At 60.8% G+C, this 14,207-nt stretch overlaps 1 protein-coding gene across 4 annotated transcripts; it reads left to right on the top strand.

The window, feature by feature from the left end:
• Window positions 1-1,457: 1,457 nt before the first annotated feature.
• Window positions 1,458-14,150, top strand: SCYL1 (SCY1 like pseudokinase 1). 4 transcript variants are annotated; one of them, XM_060176076.1, is made up of 18 exons: window positions 1,458-1,644; window positions 1,971-2,111; window positions 2,254-2,376; window positions 2,464-2,696; window positions 3,055-3,145; window positions 3,243-3,398; window positions 6,684-6,842; window positions 7,941-8,048; window positions 8,340-8,453; window positions 9,640-9,795; window positions 11,338-11,526; window positions 11,619-11,694; window positions 11,817-11,981; window positions 12,207-12,340; window positions 13,138-13,203; window positions 13,278-13,460; window positions 13,555-13,615; window positions 13,914-14,150. In XM_060176076.1, the coding sequence occupies exons 1-18, from the start codon at window positions 1,534-1,536 to the stop codon at window positions 14,036-14,038; spliced, it is 2,391 nt and encodes a 796-aa protein (XP_060032059.1). In that variant the 5' UTR covers window positions 1,458-1,533; the 3' UTR covers window positions 14,039-14,150. The 4 variants fall into 4 exon arrangements, with proteins under 4 accessions (XP_060032059.1, XP_060032058.1, XP_060032057.1 ...); XM_060176075.1 differs by having other exon boundaries at window positions 13,135-13,203; XM_060176074.1 differs by having other exon boundaries at window positions 12,138-12,340.
• Window positions 14,151-14,207: the final 57 nt, after the last annotated feature.

Here is a 14,207-nt window from a genome sequence, read left to right as displayed (position 1 = left end):
CTCCAGGGGAGGGGAAGCCACCCAGCTGCTGGTCACACACTGACTGGGCTTCTTACTGGTTCCTCGATGGGTGGCTTGTCTGCCTGACCCCCAGTTTTTTTTTTTAGAGGAATCAGCTGATAGTCCTATGGAAGTCACTCTTAAAACTGACTGTGGGGAGTTGGGCGGTAGTGCAGCGGTTAAATGCAGGTGGCGCAAAGCACAAGGACTGGCTCCCCACTTGCAGGGGGGTCACTTCAAAGGTGGTGAAACAGGTCTGCAGGTGTCTATCTTTCTCTCTCCCCCTCTGTCTCCCTCTCCTCTCTCCATTTCTCTCTGTCCTATCCAATAACAACAATAATAACTACAACAATAAAACAAGGGCAACAAAAAGGGAAAATGAATAAATATTTTTAAAAAAGTGACTCTGTGGTAGCACAGAGGGTTAAGCGCAAGGACCAGCATAAGGATCCTGGTTTGAGCCCCCGACTCCCCACCTGCAGGGGAGTCACTTCACAGGCGGTGAAGTAGGTCTGCAGGTGTCTTTCTTTCCCCCCTCTCTGTCTTCCCCTCCTCTCTCCATTTCTCTCTGTCCTATCCAACAAGGATGACATCAATAACAACAAATAATAACTACAACAATAAAACAAGGGCAACAAAGGGAATAAATAAATATTTTTTTAAAAAGTGACTGCTTTTCTCTAGCAACTTTCAGTTTATGATATTTTACAAAGAATTCTTCAGCTGCATTTTACACAGAGCAGCCATATCTTTAAAAATAGAAATGGAGTGTGGTCCGGGAGGTGGCACACTGGATAAAGCATTGGGCTCTCAAGCATGAGGTCCTGAGTTCAATCCCCAGCAGCACATGTGCCAGAGTGATGTCTGGTTCTTTCTCTCTCCTCCTGTCTTCCTCATTAGTAAATAGATAAAGTATTTTAAAAAATGGTAAAGGGCAGCAGTGGGGGCCCTTCCTGGCATTCTGTGACCCACCCATAAAGATATAGGGCCCTGCAGTCCCAACCACCCTGGCACTGGGCAGGTGCATGCCTCCGCCCAAAGGAGAAGACAGGACTGAGCAGTAGGACATGGGGGCGCTCAGCTCCCTGAGGATGAGAGCATGGAGCAGCTCCACCAGACTCTTCTGCACTCTTCTGTCTGTTACAGTGCTCAAGGAGCCGTGTTCGAGCCCCCGGCCCCCACGTGCAAGGAAAAACTTTGCGAGTGCTGCAGGTGTCTTTCTCCCTACTACCCTAAGTTCTCGCCCCTGACTCCGCCCCGCCCAGACAGCCTTCCTACGTCATTGCCCCGCCCACACCCAGCTGGGAACCCCGGGTCCCCCTCTCCAGGCCCCACCCACCTCCAGGCCCCGCCCACCTCCAGGCCCCGCCCCGTCCCGGCTTCGCCAACGTCATCGTCCCGCCCGCGCCGAGTCCGGGACCTCCAGGCCCCGCCCCCTCAAAGCCCCGCCCACCCAGGCCCCGCCCCGCCCCGGCTCCGGTGGCTGGAGGACCCGGAGCCCCGGCTTCCGAGCCCCAGGTGGCGGCGGGCGCGATGTGGTTCTTTGCTCGGGATCCGGTCCGGGACTTCCCGTTCGAGCTCAGCCCGGAGCCCCCCGAGGGCAGCCCGCCCGGACCCTGGGCCCTGCACCGCGGCCGCAAGAAGGTGAGCGCTTCCGCAGGCCGCAGCGACCTCGGCCTTGCCTAGTCGGCGCCGCCGGCCCCCGGCGCGTCGCTCCCGGCCTGATGTGGCCACGGAGCCGCGGGGCCGCGGGGCCTTGGGGCCTTGGGGCGGCCGGGGGAGGGGGCCCGGCCGTGCCGACGTGGCGTGCGGAAGGACCGAGGGACAGACAGGCGGACGGAGCCGGGTCACGTGGGCCGGAACCGTCGCCGAGGGCTGACCCGGGCCAGCCGGCCCTTCTCCCGGCGCTGACCGGTCCGGGGAGCGGGGGGCCGCGGTTCGGGCCGCCTCAGACCCTCCGCCGCCCCCAGGCCACGGGCAGCCCGGTGTCCATCTTCGTGTACGAGGTGAAGGCGGGCGCCGACGAGCAGACTCAGGTGGCCAAGGCTGCCTTCAAGCGCCTCAAAACTCTGCGGCACCCCAACATCCTGGCCTACATCGACGGACTGGAGGTGCCCGCCATTCCCGCCTTCACGCCCTCCCGCCCCAACAGCCCCACTTCGATTTCCCCTCCTCCACCACCTCTGCCCCCCCATCTCTCATCACCCCTCTCCCCCCCCCCCCCGCACCCCGAATCCGCACCCCCTTCTCCAGACGGACAAATGCCTGCACGTCGTGACCGAGGCGGTAACCCCGCTGGGCTCGTACCTCAAGGCCCGGGCAGAGGCCGGTGGAGCCACAGAGCTGGAGCTGTCGTGGGGGCTGCACCAGATCGCGGTGAGTCGGCCAGCAGGCGGTGGCGGTCAGAGGGGGGGCTGCAGATGCTGGGGTGTGACGGCTCCTTGTGGCTCCCGCTACCCCCAGAAAGCGCTCAGCTTCCTGGTCAACGACTGCAGCCTCATCCACAACAACGTGGGCACGGCCGCCGTGTTTGTGGACCGGGCAGGCGAGTGGAAGCTGGGGGGCCTGGACTACATGTACTCGGCCCAGGGCAACGGCAACGGCGGGGGCCCGCCCCGCAAGGGGGTCCCTGAGCTGGAGCAGTACGACCCCCCGGAGCTGGCCGATGGCAGTGGCAGAGCCGGCAGGGAGAAGTGGTGAGTGACCTGCATGCCCCAGTAACCCCTGCAGCCAGGGCGCCCCCAGACTAGCTGGCACCCACGGGGCCCCTGCTGCTTTCTGTGGAGGGAACCTGGGTCCTCGAGGTGGGTGCCCAGGACCCTCCGGCGGTCATGAGCACAGCCGCTGGGGCTCAGTGGTTCAGAACTTGGCTTGGCGTGGATGTCCCTGATTCTCTGAACCTCAGTCTGTCCAGTGGGACCAGTGGGACCTGGAAGCTTCTGGGGCTGATGGGAGGGTCCGAGGAGGGTCACCACCCAGGGCCCCTGGGCAGTCAGGCAGGCTGGAGGCAGTGCTGGGTGGTGGTGGTACTGTCTGAGCTGCTCTGGGTCCCAGGTCGGCGGACATGTGGCGCCTGGGCTGCCTCATCTGGGAGGTCTTCAACGGGCCCCTCCCCCGGGCGTCTGCCCTGCGCAACCCTGGGAAGGTGAGTGTCCTCCCAGTCTCTCCCCAGCCCCTTCCCACCAGCCTGCTGCCCCCCCATCCCCCCCCCCCCCCCCGCCTGAGCCAGCCCTCTCCCACAGATCCCCAAGTCGCTGGTGCCCCACTACTGCGAGCTGGTGGGAGCCAACCCCAAGGTGCGCCCCAACCCCGCCCGCTTCCTGCAGAACTGCCGGGCGCCCGGCGGCTTCATGAGCAACCGCTTTGTGGAGACCAACCTCTTCTTGGAGGAGATTCAGGTGCGTCCTGGCCCCTCTGGCTCCCCCCAGGCCCCGGGCTCAGCCAGCTTCACACACAGCGTCACCCCCCTGGGCACCGGCTCTGGCGACAGTGGCCTCCACTGAGGCACAGAGACGCCACGTTTAAAGTCTGGGCTGTGGCGTTCAGCGCCTAGCAGGTGTGCGTGGCTGCTCCTGGCCTGCGCTGGCGTGGCACCTGCACCCCGAGGGGCCATGGAGAGTAGGGGAGCCAGACCTTGATGCCCCCAGGATCTAGCTGGGGGGAGTTTCAGACCTGAGCTGCCCCTGGGAGAGAAGCTGCTGGGAACTTCCCCCTGCGGCAGGGAGTAGGGTGACACCATGCCACTCAGGGTACTTCTCGGGTGGCCGCCTCCCCCAGGCTGCCCTCCTTGTTAAAACGGCCCGTAGGAGGCCATCTTCTGGGGGACTGCTGGAGGATGCAGCACTTCCCTGGACGTGGCCTGGGCTCCCTCAGGAAGCTGTCAGACACCCAGCTTGCCTTCCTCCCATGCTAGTCCTTGGCCCACCTGGGCTTCCCCCGGTAGGTGCGCCACTGTGGGCACAAAGAAGAGCTGGAAGCTCCCATGCCCCGCTCAGCCCCCCACTCAGCTCCCAATAAGCCCCCGCTCAGCCCCCCACTCAGCTCCCAATAAGCCCCCGCTCAGCCCCCTGCTCAGCCCCTGCTCAGCCCCCCCCCCCCCCGCTCAGCCCCCGCTCAGGCCCCCCCAGTCCAGCTCAGCCCCCGCTCAGGCCCTCGCTTAGCCCCCCCCATCCAGCTCAGCCCCCACTCAGCCCCTGCTCAGCCCCCCCGCTCAGCCCCACTCAGTCCAGCTCAGCCCCCGCTCAGCCACCAGCTCAGCCCCACTCAGTCCAGCTCATCCCCCGCTCAGCCCCCAATAAGCCCCCCGCTCAGCCCCCCCCACACACACTCTTGGCTGGTGGCCTTGGGTTCTGCAGGTGGGGGAGTGGAAGCTCCTCCCTCACTGCCTCTTCGCTGGGTGACTTTGGGCAAACTCCTTTGCCCTCTCTGTCCCTCCACTTCCTGGCAGGACTCGGTGCGGCTCAGGTGGGCACCTGTCTTGGTAGCGGCGAGGTGTATCTGGCCTGTGAGGCTGCCTTCTGTGTGTGACGCTGGCTAACTGTGTGCCCTCACCGGGCTGGCAGCCTGGTGTGTTATCTGCCCATTGTGACACTGGGGAATGAACCCGGTGCCTGGTGCATACATATTGACATATTGCTGAGCTGTCTCCCGGCGCCCTCTTTACTCTTTGTACCACTTTGTCTATTGTTTTATTTTACTTAATTTATTATTATTATTTTACCAAATACGTATCAGCTCTGGCTTATGGTGGTACGGGGGATTGAACCTAGGACTTTAGAGTCTCAGGCATGACTCTCTTTGTATAACCATTATGCTATCTACCCCCACTCCACTTTGTTTACATTTTTTAAAGATTTATTTATTCACTTAGTAAAGAAGAGAGAACCAGAGCATCACGCCGGCACCTGCAACGCCAAGGGTCAAACTTGAGAGACTTCATGCCTGAGAGTCCAGCGCAGAACCGCTGCGCCACCTCCAGGGTGGCTGCGTTTGTGTTTCTCTTTGCTATATTTATTTATTTATTTAATGTTTTTTTTTTTTTTTTCCAGATAGACCGTGAGAGACAGAGAGGGACAGACAGGGAGAGGAGACAGCTCGGCAGCACTCATGAAGCTCCCCCGTGCCTGGTGCCCCATTGTGGTAGTGCTAGTGCTTGGCGTAGTGTGCACTCTACCAGGTGAGCTGTCTCCTCACCCCGTCTACCTGTCCATTTATATTAGGTGCTTAAGACTGTGCTTTTTTTTTTTTTTTTTTTTTTTTTGCCTCCAGGGTTATTGCTGGGGCTCAGTGCCTGCACTACAAATCCACTGCTCCTGGAGGCTATTTTTCCCATTTTTGTTGATCTTGTTGTTGTTATTGCCATTACTATTGTTGGCTAGGACAGAGAGAAATCGAGAGAAGAGGGAAAGACAGAGAGGAAGAGAGAAAGACAGACACCTGCAGTGCTGCTTCACCACTTGTGAAGTGACCCTCCTGCAGGTGGGGAACTGGGGGCTTGAACCAGGTTCCTTACTCCAGTCCTTGCGCTTTACGCCACCTGCGCTTAACCTAACGTGCCACCACCCAGCCCACTTAAAGGCTTCTTAGATGTGAGTTTCAATGAGAAAGGGAGACACCTTCTGCATATGGCGCTGGGGATGGGGGTGGAAGCTTCTGGCATGCAAGCCCAGCACTCAGCCAGCTGGGCCACTTCCCAGGGCCCATCTCAGTTGTTTGTTTGTTTGTTTGTTTGTTTTCCAGAGCACTTCTCAGCTCTGGCTGATGGTGTGGGGGATTGAACCTGGCACTTTGGAGTCTCAGGCATGAGAGCCTTTTTGCATAGCCATTAAGATATCTCCCCCACTCCATCTGTGTTTTTTTTTTTTAACATTTATTTATTCCCTTTTGTTGCCCTTGTTTTTTTATTGTTGTTGTAGTTATCATTGTAGTTGTTATTAATGTCATCGTTGTTAGATGGGACAGAGAGAAATGGAGAGAGGAGGGGAAGACAGAGAGGGGGACACCTGCAGACCTGCTTCACCGCCTGTGAAGTGACTCCCCTGCAGGTGGGGAGCCGGGGGCTTGAACCGGGATCCTTATACTGGTCCTTGTGCTTCGCGCCACATGCGCTCAACCCACTGCGCTACCACCAGACTCCCTCCCTTCCTTGTTTTTTGAAAGACTAGTTTGAGGCCCTGGAGGTGGCACAATACATAGGACTTTGGGCTCTGAAGCGTGGGGCTCCAGGCTCAGTCCTGGGTATAGCATGCACTAGAGTGATGCTCTGGTTTTCTCTCCCTGCACCCCCACTATTAAGTAGATGAAAAGGCTTGTTGATTTCTTTTCTTTTGCCGGTTTGTTTTTATTTTCATGAGAGAATGACAGAGACCAGACCCTGGCTCCCATGTGGTGGGAGGGATTGAGCCCAGGTCTTCAGGGTGGTACAGTGTGTGTGTCCCCGCCCAACCAGCCCAGGCTGTGGCGGGTTTCCCGGTAGACTCCCCGGCACGGTTGCTGTATGGTCCCACTTTGCAGGTGAGGGAACTCAAGGGCACGGGGCAAAGAGCAGGGAGCTTGGGACCTGCACCGGGCGCTGGGCTTCAGAGCTGGGTCTTTAAGCTCTCCTTCAGACTTCTGGACACAGTCCCTGTTTGGGGACATTAGGGAACTGACGTCCCCCTGCCCTCCTCCTGTCCCATGCCCAGATCAAGGAGCCTGCTGAGAAGCAGAAGTTCTTCCAGGAGCTGAGCAAGAGCCTAGACTCGTTCCCTGAGGACTTCTGCCGACACAAGGTGCTGCCGCAGCTGCTGACTGCCTTTGAGTTCGGCAACGCGGGCGCCGTGGTCCTCACGCCGCTCTTCAAGGTGAGTGGAACCGGGAGTCGCAGGTAGCACAGGTTAGTGTCCATGCCCAGGAGAGGGCCAGGACCCCTGGTGCAGCCGTGAGCTCAGGGCAGGTGCAGCTCTGCACAGGAGGCTTAGTGCCACGGGCACCGATGCAGCAAGCCAGGGCCGTTGCCAGCTGTCTCGGAGGTTGTGGGGACTTTGAGTTTTTCACCACCAGGGTTGTCACGGGGGCTCTGCACCTGCGCAGTCCCACCACTCCTGGGGGGCCTAAGATACAAAGCGAGAGGGCGCTGGGCAGTGACACTCCCAGTTAAGTACTCTTCAGACCCACATAAGGACCCAGGTTCGAGCCACCGGCTCCCTTCCTCAGGGGGGACACTTCACAAGTAGTGAAGCAAGTCTGCAGATGTCTCTCTTCCTCTCAATCTCCCACTCCTCTCTCAATTTCTCTCTGTTCTATCGAATAAAATGGGGAAAATGGCTGCCAAGAGCAGTGGATTCATAGTACCAGCACCAAGCCCCAGCGATCACCCTGGTGGGCTTGAACTCGGGTCCTTGTGCACTGTAACATGTGCACTCAATCAGGTGCACCACCACCCGGCCCCTCCTCCTGATCTTTTTCTTGTTTCTGAATTAACAAGTCCTAGAAGAGAGCCAAACCAGTACTGTGCGAAGCACCAGAACCCAGCCTGAGCCTCCACGTGTGTGCGCCGGGCCGCCTCCCCGGCCACCCAGAACTCGTTGCCACAGACCCCTGACTTCACAGCCTCAGCCCTTCCTCTTTGTCCCCCGAGACTGACTTGTACACGGCCTCCCTCCCTCCTTCTTGAGAGCCTGTTTCCCCTGGGCACCTGCCACCCTGCTTCCCAGAGGGAGTTGGGGGTGGGGGCTGTGCAGCTGGCAGCCCCGAAAGTGCAGGCAGAGCTGCGTGTAATGGGGGGGGCCACAATGCTGTTACGAACTCCCTCATCAAGCCTTGACCCTGAAAGGCAGGGGTCACAGGGGTAGCCCCAACCCCATCACCCCATCCTCACACCGGGGCATCACTTGGAGCGCAAGGATGTGGGCAGGCTCCCGAGGAGGGCGGGCTGAGCCCCGGCCGCCTCCACCCCCCAGGTGGGCAAGTTTCTGAGCGCCGAGGAGTACCAGCAGAAGATCATCCCCGTGGTGGTGAAGATGTTCTCCTCCACCGACAGGGCCATGCGCATCCGACTGCTGCAGCAGGTGGGGACCCCCTTCCCGGAGCCCCACACCCTGCCCTCTGCAGCTGCCTCCCCGCTTTGCCCCGCAGGCCCCGGCCGCACCTGGTTAGAGCCCTTCTCTGGACGAGGCTGAGGGGGAGGCTGAGAAGGCCCCTGGGGCACCAGCTCCCTGCCCCTGGCTCCCGCCGGGGCCCTCTGGGCCTCTCCTCCCCTCCACGAGGAGGCAGCCGGCGTGGGTGGGGTGGGTGGGGTGGGTCAGACCCCCTGCCTGCTCGCCCGCTGATGGGCCGCACTCAGCCCCCTCCCGGCGCAGATGGAGCAGTTCATCCAGTACCTAGACGAGCCGACGGTCAACACGCAGATCTTCCCGCACGTGGTGCACGGCTTCCTGGACACCAACCCGGCCATCCGCGAGCAGACAGTCAAGGTGGGTGCGGCCGGCCAGCCCCCAGGCTGGGACGAGGCCTCACGGGAGCAGCTGTTTCAGTTCAGCCTGGGCATCTGAGGCCTGTGAGCGGGTCCAGGCAGCGGCAGGAGGGGTGGGGCGGTGCAGAGCCCCACTGTGCCCGGTGCTCTGGGGTACCCCAAGGATGGTGAGCGGAACTGAAGGGGAGATAGGGAGAGAGACAGAGAGGCACCTGCCACCCTGCTTCACCACTCTGAAGCTTTCCCCTTGCAGGTTGGGACCAAGGGCTTGAACCCGGGTCCTTGTGCACTATAACGTGTGCGCTTAGCCAGGAGCGCCACTGCCTGGCTCCCTGTGCCATCATCTTGAGGGAAGAGGGAGGGCACCAGCGGGTCAGCAGTGGCAGAGGGGAGCTGGGTAGGAGCACAGGTAGGAGAGGTGTGGCCCGGCTCTTACTTTTTGGGCAATAGGGCTTGAACCCAGACCTTTTGCATGCAGGGCATTGAGCCCCAGCCCAGCCCTTGGCCTGACTTGACTTGTTTTACAAGGCCCCACACAGAGAACAGATCCAGAGCAGGGTGGGGGCAGGGTGCCCTTGGGCCGCAGAGGCGCAGGCCTTGGGTGCGACTGTAGAGAAGCGTTGTCGCCTGCGGCCGTGGCCAGCTGTGGAGGCCAGGACGCCTCTGAAGTTTCTGGTCTGAGCAGCTGGAAGGTCAACAGGAAGCTGGGGAGGAGCAGGGCCCAGGCTCAGCCAGGCAGAGCCAGCACGTGGCCTCCGGGTGTGTGTGGGGTGGGGAGGGACATCTAGGGGAGACGCCTGGTCCTGGGGGCATGTAGGCATCCTCACCTGGGCAGGCCTGCGGCAGAGAGGCCCGGTAGGCAGCTCCCAGCAGAGGGCGCCAGACAAGAGAGCGGGAAGAGCCAGTTCTGGGGAAGGGGGTCTTTGGTGTCAGAGCTTTGAGGGGTCGGGTGGTGTTAGCAGTGGGGTCAGTGGTGCCCCTCCCCCTGTGGTGATGGGCCGTTTTGGGGGTGAGTCTGGACAGTGGCAGGCAGCATGGCAGCAGTGGCTTTGCAGCAGAGACAGCAGTGAGAGCCCCCTTCTTCAGCTGGCTGGGTGGGGGCCAAGGCCAGGTGGGGGTGGGCCTAGGAGGGCTCGGATGGGTCTCAGCGCCCAGCTGTGCCCACAGCTGCCCGCTGTCCCCCACAGTCCATGCTGCTCCTGGCCCCAAAGCTGAACGAGACCAATCTCAACGTGGAGCTGATGAAGCACTTCGCGCGGCTGCAGGCCAAGGACGACCAGGGCCCCATCCGCTGCAACACCACCGTCTGCCTGGGCAAGATCGGCTCCTACCTCAGTGCCAGTGTGAGTGCCGTGTGCAGCCCCCGAGCCCTGGGGTGGGGGAGCGAGGTGCCCGGGTCTGTGAGGCCCACTCTGTGGTGGCCAGGCTGGTGGTAGTAGAGGGTCAGCAGGGCAGGTGTGAAGGGGAGGAGAGACCTATCAGGGAGGAGAAGCCAGGTCCAGAGAGGGAACTTCTCTGTTTCAGCTGTCAATGGTCACACTGGGGGTAGGGGTGTGTCGGACAGTGAGCAGAGCAGGGCCAGCTCACTCCCAGAGCAGGGCTGCCCTCTGCGCCTCCATTCTCTCTCATAAAATGAATTCTTCTTAAAATGTTTTATTTTGGGAGTCGGGCTGTAGCGCAGCGGGTTAAGCGCAGGTGGCGCAAAGCACGAGGACCGGCATAAGGATCCCGGTTCGAACCCTGGCTCCCCACCTGCAGGGGAGTCGCTTCACAGGCGGTGAAGCAGGTCTGCAGGTGTCTATCTTTCTCTCCTCCTCTCTGTCTTCCCCTCCTCTCTCCATTTCTCTCTGTCCTATCCAACAACGACAACAACAATAATAACTACAACAATAAAACAACAAGGGCAACAAAAGGGAATAAATATAAAAAAAAATTTTTTTAAATGTTTTATTTTTGGATAGAGACAGAGAGAAACTGAGAGGAAAGGAGGAGAAAGAGAGGGAGAAAGAGAGATACCTGCAACACTGCTTCCTCAGTCATGAAACTTTTCCCCTGCAGGTAGGAAGCAGGGGTTTGAACCTGGGTCCTTGCCACTATAATGTGTGTGTGCTCTGCTAGGCGTGCCACCACCTACCCCCCTAAAATATGTTTTTTCAAAATAATTTTTTTCTTAATATTTATTCCCTTTTGTTGCCCTTGTTGTTTTATTATTGTTGTTGATGTCATCCTTGTTAGATAGGACAGAGAGGAATGGAGAGAGGAGGGGAAGACAGAGAGGGAGAGAGAAAGACAGACACCTGTAGACCTGCTTCACTGCCTGTGAAGCGACTCCCTTGCAGGTGGGGAGCCGGGGAATCAAACCCAGATCCTTACGCCACCTTGCACTTTGCGCCACCTGTGCTTAACACACTGTGCTACCGCCCGACTCCCTAAAATACAACTTCTTACAAGACAATTTATAAAAAGAGAACTGGAGCAATACTCTGGCTCATGTCATACCAGGGACTGAACTCAGGACTTCACATTTGAGAGTCCAGGGCTTTATCCGTTGTGCCGCCTTCTGGTCCCTAAATACATCTTTTCAAGATAACTCACCCAGAAGAGCACATGCCTTACCACGTGTGAGCTCCTGGCTGTGAGCCCTGGCACCACATGGGAGCGTCACACAGCACCAGGGAGCTCCATGGGTGATAGAGTGATTCTGTGTCTCTCCCTCCCTAATAAACTCAGACCAGAAGGCTGCTCAGTGGTAAGAGTGCACACACTGTCCTGGGTTCAAGCCCCGCTACCACATTAAATAACAGCGGTCTGTGGTTAACCACCTTTTTCACACTCGGGGGGCCTGGAGATGGCTCCTTCATTTCCTTGTCATCACCCCCCCCCAGACCCGACACAGGGTCCTCAGCTCTGCCTTCAGCCGGGCCACAAAGGATCCCTTTGCACCATCCCGGGTGGCAGGGGTCCTGGGCTTCGCTGCCACCCACAATCTCTACTCGGTCAACGACTGTGCCCAGAAGATTCTGCCTGTGCTCTGTGGCCTCACCGTGGACCCCGAGAAGTCTGTGCGAGACCAGGTGGGGAGCCAGGCCCTCGGCTCAGGGTGGGGGGCCCGGTGAGCTCCCAGGAAGTCCCGAGGCCCCAGCTCTGCCGCCTGCTGCCCCCTCAGGCCTTCAAGGCCATTCGAAGTTTCCTGTCCAAACTGGAGTCTGTGTCCGAAGACCCCACGCAACTGGCGGAAGTGGGTGAGTGGCTGTACACCTGTCCCCTCGGCCCTGCCACCTCTGGGTAGGCTCTGAGTGGTCAAGCCTGAAGGGGGGCTGTGGCTCAGGGACTACCCTCCAGCCCACCCCCTCCTCTCTTCCAGAGAAGGACGTGCACGCAGCCTCCACACCTGGGGTGGGGGGCACTGCCGCCAGCTGGGCGGGCTGGGCCGTCACGGGGGTCTCCTCACTCACTTCCAAGCTGATCCGCGCCCACCCTTCGGCTGCCCCCACCGACCCTGCTGCCCCACAGAGGCCCTCACCTGAGGGTGAGTGTCCCCGGTGGCAGCATCAGTTGCTGGGAGACCCCAGGAGTGTGGGTAACCGCCCAGCTGTTTCTGGGGGTTGGTCCTGGCACCAGTGGGCTGGGTAGGGCTGGGGCCCTCTGGGCCTCTGCACCATCCTCCCCCACCACCTCTTGCCAGAAGCCTTCCAGGATTCCCAGACCTCCCCAGGGCCGGGTGTGTGGGGACTCAGTGGCCTCTGCTCCCCAGGACTCCCCGCCGCCGCCACCACCCCAACCCCCATGACCTCCAGCCACTGGGAGACCCAGGAGGGAGACAAGGACACGGCAGAGGACAGCAGTGCTGCTGACAGGTGGGGCGACGAGGACTGGGGCAGCTTGGAGGTGAGTGAGCCCTAGGCGTCCCCCCACAACCAGGGCACAGGCAGCGCTTTGAGGAGCCTGTGTCGGGGGGTGGGCCAGACCTGACATCTGCATCTGCAGGAACCCCTGGAGACAGGCGGAGAGAGGCCAGGTAGGCAGTGCTCAGGCACCTGGGGCCGGCTCCAGTGCCTGCTTGGCTCCAAGACCTGGTCGGCCTGGGGGTGGGCTCAGGGTGGGCCCAGGAAGGAGTAAGGACAGAGCCCTGGGTCCGGTCTCCCCACCTGCCTGACAGCAGCCTCGAACCCTGGGACCCTGAGTCCACGTGGTAGATGGGAAACAGGGCCGGTAGGTGGCTCAGCTGGCAGAGCACAGGCCTTGCGAACGTGAGACCTGGGATTCCGTCTCTAGCGGTGCAGGTGACTGAGCAGGTGGTGCTTTGGTCTCTTATAAAAAGTATAAATAAGGGGGTCGGGCGGTGGCGCAGTGGGTTAAGCGCATGTGGCGCAAAGTGCAAGGACCGGCGTAAGGATCCCAGTTCGAGCCCCTAGCTCCCCACCTGCAGGGGAGTCTCTTCCCCTCTCTGTCTTCCCCTCCTCTCTCCATTTCTCTCTGTCCTATCCAACGACGACATCAATAACTACAGTGGCAACAAAGGGGAATAAATAATAAAAAATAAGTTGAAAAAAATTATTTAAAAAAAGAGAGATAAAGAATAGACGAAAAACAGAAAAGATGGGGCCTGAGGAGAGGGTGGGGCCTCCTTGTCTTCTGAGGGGTGAGGGGTCCACAGCTTCCCGTCCCCTCCCACACCACAGCAGGAAGCAGAATCTGTGTTGGCCCAGCAGGACGACTGGGGCTCAGGAGGCCAAGCCAGCCGGGGTCAGGTGAGTGCGCCTGCGTGGGCGTGGGCGTGGGGGTGCCCCTGCCTCCCCGCTACCTGCCCCTCGGCCCTCCGCAGGTCGCTGGCAGCCCGAGCAGCTGGGAAGCCCAGGGCTCCTGGGAGCAGGCCTGGCAGGAGAATAGCCCCCAGGAGCCGGCCCCTGAGGGCACCCGGCTGGCCAGCGAGTACAACTGGGGCGGCCAAGAGCCCACCGACAAGGGGGACCCCTTCGCCGCCCTGTCTGTGCGTCCCGGGGCCCAGGTAGGGCAGCCCCCCCCCCCCCCCCCGCCCTGCGGAGGGAGGGAGGTCGGAGGGTGCAGACCTGGGGCGGCCTCAGCCCACTGGGTCCTTTCAGCCTCGCCGGGACTCCTGGGGTGACGCCAACTGGGAAGGTCTGGACAGTGACACCGACAGCCGTAAGGCTCCCTGACTCCTGGATGGGCTGAGCAGCTGCCACCCTCGCCCCAGGGCAGGGCACCCCGTCCTCACGCACCCTCCCCTCGCCCCAGGGCAGGGCACCCCGTCCTCACCCACCCTCCCCTCGCCCCAGGGCAGGGCACCCCATCCTCACCCACCCTCCCCTCGCCCCAGGGCAGGGCACCCCGTCCTCACGCACCCTCCCCTCGCCCCAGGGCAGGGCACCCCGTCCTCACCCACCCTCCCCTCGCCCCAGGGCAGGGCACCCCGTCCTCACCCACCCTCCCCTCGCCCCAGGGCAGGCCAAGGCTGAGCTGGCCCGGAAGAAGCGCGAGGAGCGGCGCAGGGAGATGGAGGCCAAGCGCGCAGAGAAGAAGGCGGCCAGGGGCCCCATGAAGCTGGGCACCCGCAAGCTGGACTGAGCCGGCGTGCGGGCGTGTATTTTATTGTACAAACCATGTGATCCGGCCGGGCCGGCCAGGCGCTTCTCACGTGTACAGACAGAATCAGAGCCACAATAAATTCTATTTCACACCCCCGTGCGGCTGCGGGAGCCCCCGGCGCTGCCTGGAGGCCCGTCTGGCTTTCAGT

This window comes from Erinaceus europaeus, chromosome 17 (assembly GCF_950295315.1).
Source record: "Erinaceus europaeus chromosome 17, mEriEur2.1, whole genome shotgun sequence".
In the NCBI taxonomy this organism is placed as follows: Eukaryota; Metazoa; Chordata; class Mammalia; order Eulipotyphla; family Erinaceidae; genus Erinaceus; species Erinaceus europaeus.
This window is presented reverse-complemented; position numbering and strand designations above follow the sequence as displayed.

Coding starts and splice junctions, on each gene's coding strand:
- SCYL1 (XM_060176073.1), top strand. CDS start 1,534: ATGTGGTTCTTTGCTCGGGATCCGGTCCGGGACTTCCCGTTCGAGCTC. Junction 2,697..3,054: donor AGAGCCGGCAGGGAGAAGTG/GTGAGTGACCTG, acceptor TCTGGGTCCCAG/GTCGGCGGACATGTGGCGCC. Junction 13,204..13,277: donor GCCAAGCCAGCCGGGGTCAG/GTGAGTGCGCCT, acceptor GGCCCTCCGCAG/GTCGCTGGCAGCCCGAGCAG.